The 1,736-nt window shown below is 37.2% G+C and overlaps 1 protein-coding gene across 1 annotated transcript in view; it reads right to left on the bottom strand.

Annotated features, from left to right (window-relative positions):
* tsn (translin) overlaps positions 1 to 1,517 on the bottom strand; it is a 3,799-nt gene extending 2,282 nt beyond the window's left edge. The window contains exons 1-3 of the mRNA XM_024287290.2: positions 1,305 to 1,517; positions 930 to 1,023; positions 743 to 839 (exon numbers count right to left, since the gene is read on the bottom strand). Coding sequence (XP_024143058.1) covers positions 743 to 839; positions 930 to 1,023; positions 1,305 to 1,370 — 257 coding nt within the window. The 5' untranslated portion in view covers positions 1,371 to 1,517. The remainder of the gene's footprint in view (positions 1 to 742; positions 840 to 929; positions 1,024 to 1,304) is intronic.
* Between the last annotated feature and the right edge of the window lie 219 nt (positions 1,518 to 1,736).

Here is a 1,736-nt window from a genome sequence, read left to right as displayed (position 1 = left end):
CCACCACTCTGCTGCGGTTGGGCAGTGCTTTGCAGCACTCTCCATTCCTAAATCTAATTGAGGAATTCTTTCCTGAGCCAAGTGGGGTTTAGTTTTTGTTGTAAATGTTTTTACCCTAGATTTACAATGCTGTGAACAGTTGAAAATATACATTATAATGTGCATATTTAGTGTTTTTCCTTTATATGTAATTCTAGTTTTCAAAATGCCATACATGATATATAAGGCTGTATTCACTTTACAGGACATTGGGAAGTAGTTCCAGAGGAATCTGTCCCAATGAAAACATGTTCAAACCTTTTGATCCAATTGTTCAAAGATACTGGGTTCCTAACTTATCATTTTGACAACACTGATTCTTTCATTGACATAAAAACTTGAAGACTGAACTACCCATTTTGAGCTACTCTCTTGATTTTGAGCATTTGATTTTCTACTGAGTGACCAGGTTATCTACCATGTTTTGCAGATTGCACTAAGAGTTTTGAGAAAGGCCTTAGTAGTGGTGAAAACTTTAATACTGTTGTTAGAAATGTACCAAAGCGACAGAGGAATAACTGTAAAATGAGCACTGGATGTGCTAAAAACAATTCAATATCTTTGCAAGAGACTGTAACAATGTTCAGCAATAAAAATGTGTACATAAGAAACACACACACAAAAATGAAACTGTTCACAACATCCGACAGCAGCTCTGAATGTTTATGATGTAAATAAGCAGCAAGTACTGCCAAATCTGTACCTGTAATACTGCTCCGCTGGAAATTTGGTTTTGAGGTCTCCGATTTGTGTCTTGACTGTGCAGAACAATTCCCTGGCCTTTGCGCATTTACTGGGAACTACAGGGACAAGAAGTTGGTGCCAGCTTCAAAGTCCACGTGCATGGTAGTTCAACAAAAACGTGAGCATTTAGCATTAAAAACACTTACTTTCTTTAAATCCAGAGGGTTGGTGGACACTTTGAAGTACAGTCAGTATTTCTCTGGCAGTCTGCTCCAAACCCTGAACCACCTTACGAATTTCCTTTTTAAAAATAGGGAAAAGGGAATAATATTGAGTTATCTTTATTGACAATTTCATTTAATAAAGTAGAAATTAGTGTAGCTGATTCCGAGCTGACAAGTGACATTAATAATGTAATATAAAAGCTATGATACGCTACTGTAAGGTAAGCTTGACTTGTATCATTACATTACAGTAGAGTTTACGTAAATCATTAATGTTTATTTAAATAAAGTTTTCGTCTAATTTAGCTGCTAGCTACATGCTAACATGTGTAGCAGCAGAGCGACACCCGTTCTAACCTCTCGGACGTCCTGGTCGGCGCTCAGGAAACCCTGGATGTAGCTGAACATCTCGGTGACCGACATTTCTGTTTTGGTGCGGCGAACTGTCCGGTACCGACAGCGAGACGTCAAAGGCTAACGACCACAACGAGCACGCGAGGGTCGATCCACTGGCGCATGGAGGTGACGTCATCACACCGTGTTTATGTCTGAAAAAAAAAAGAAACAGAAAAAAAGGGATTGTTACTACTTTCATTGTTACTTCTTTTACAATAGTGTCCTTTTTAAATTAACATACAATAGAATACATTTATAAATATAAAATATATTTGATCATATATATGTTCTTAAGTGATTGAGAGAATTGAATGTGCATAATGTTAACATACAAGCTAACAAGCAAAAACAAAGATGCCTTAGCATGCATTGAATATTTCAATGGTTAAGAGT

Source organism: Oryzias melastigma, linkage group LG21, assembly GCF_002922805.2.
Source record: "Oryzias melastigma strain HK-1 linkage group LG21, ASM292280v2, whole genome shotgun sequence".
Taxonomy (NCBI): domain Eukaryota; kingdom Metazoa; phylum Chordata; class Actinopteri; order Beloniformes; family Adrianichthyidae; genus Oryzias; species Oryzias melastigma.
Note: the sequence above shows the minus strand (reverse complement) of the source record. Positions and strands in the feature narration are given on the sequence as shown.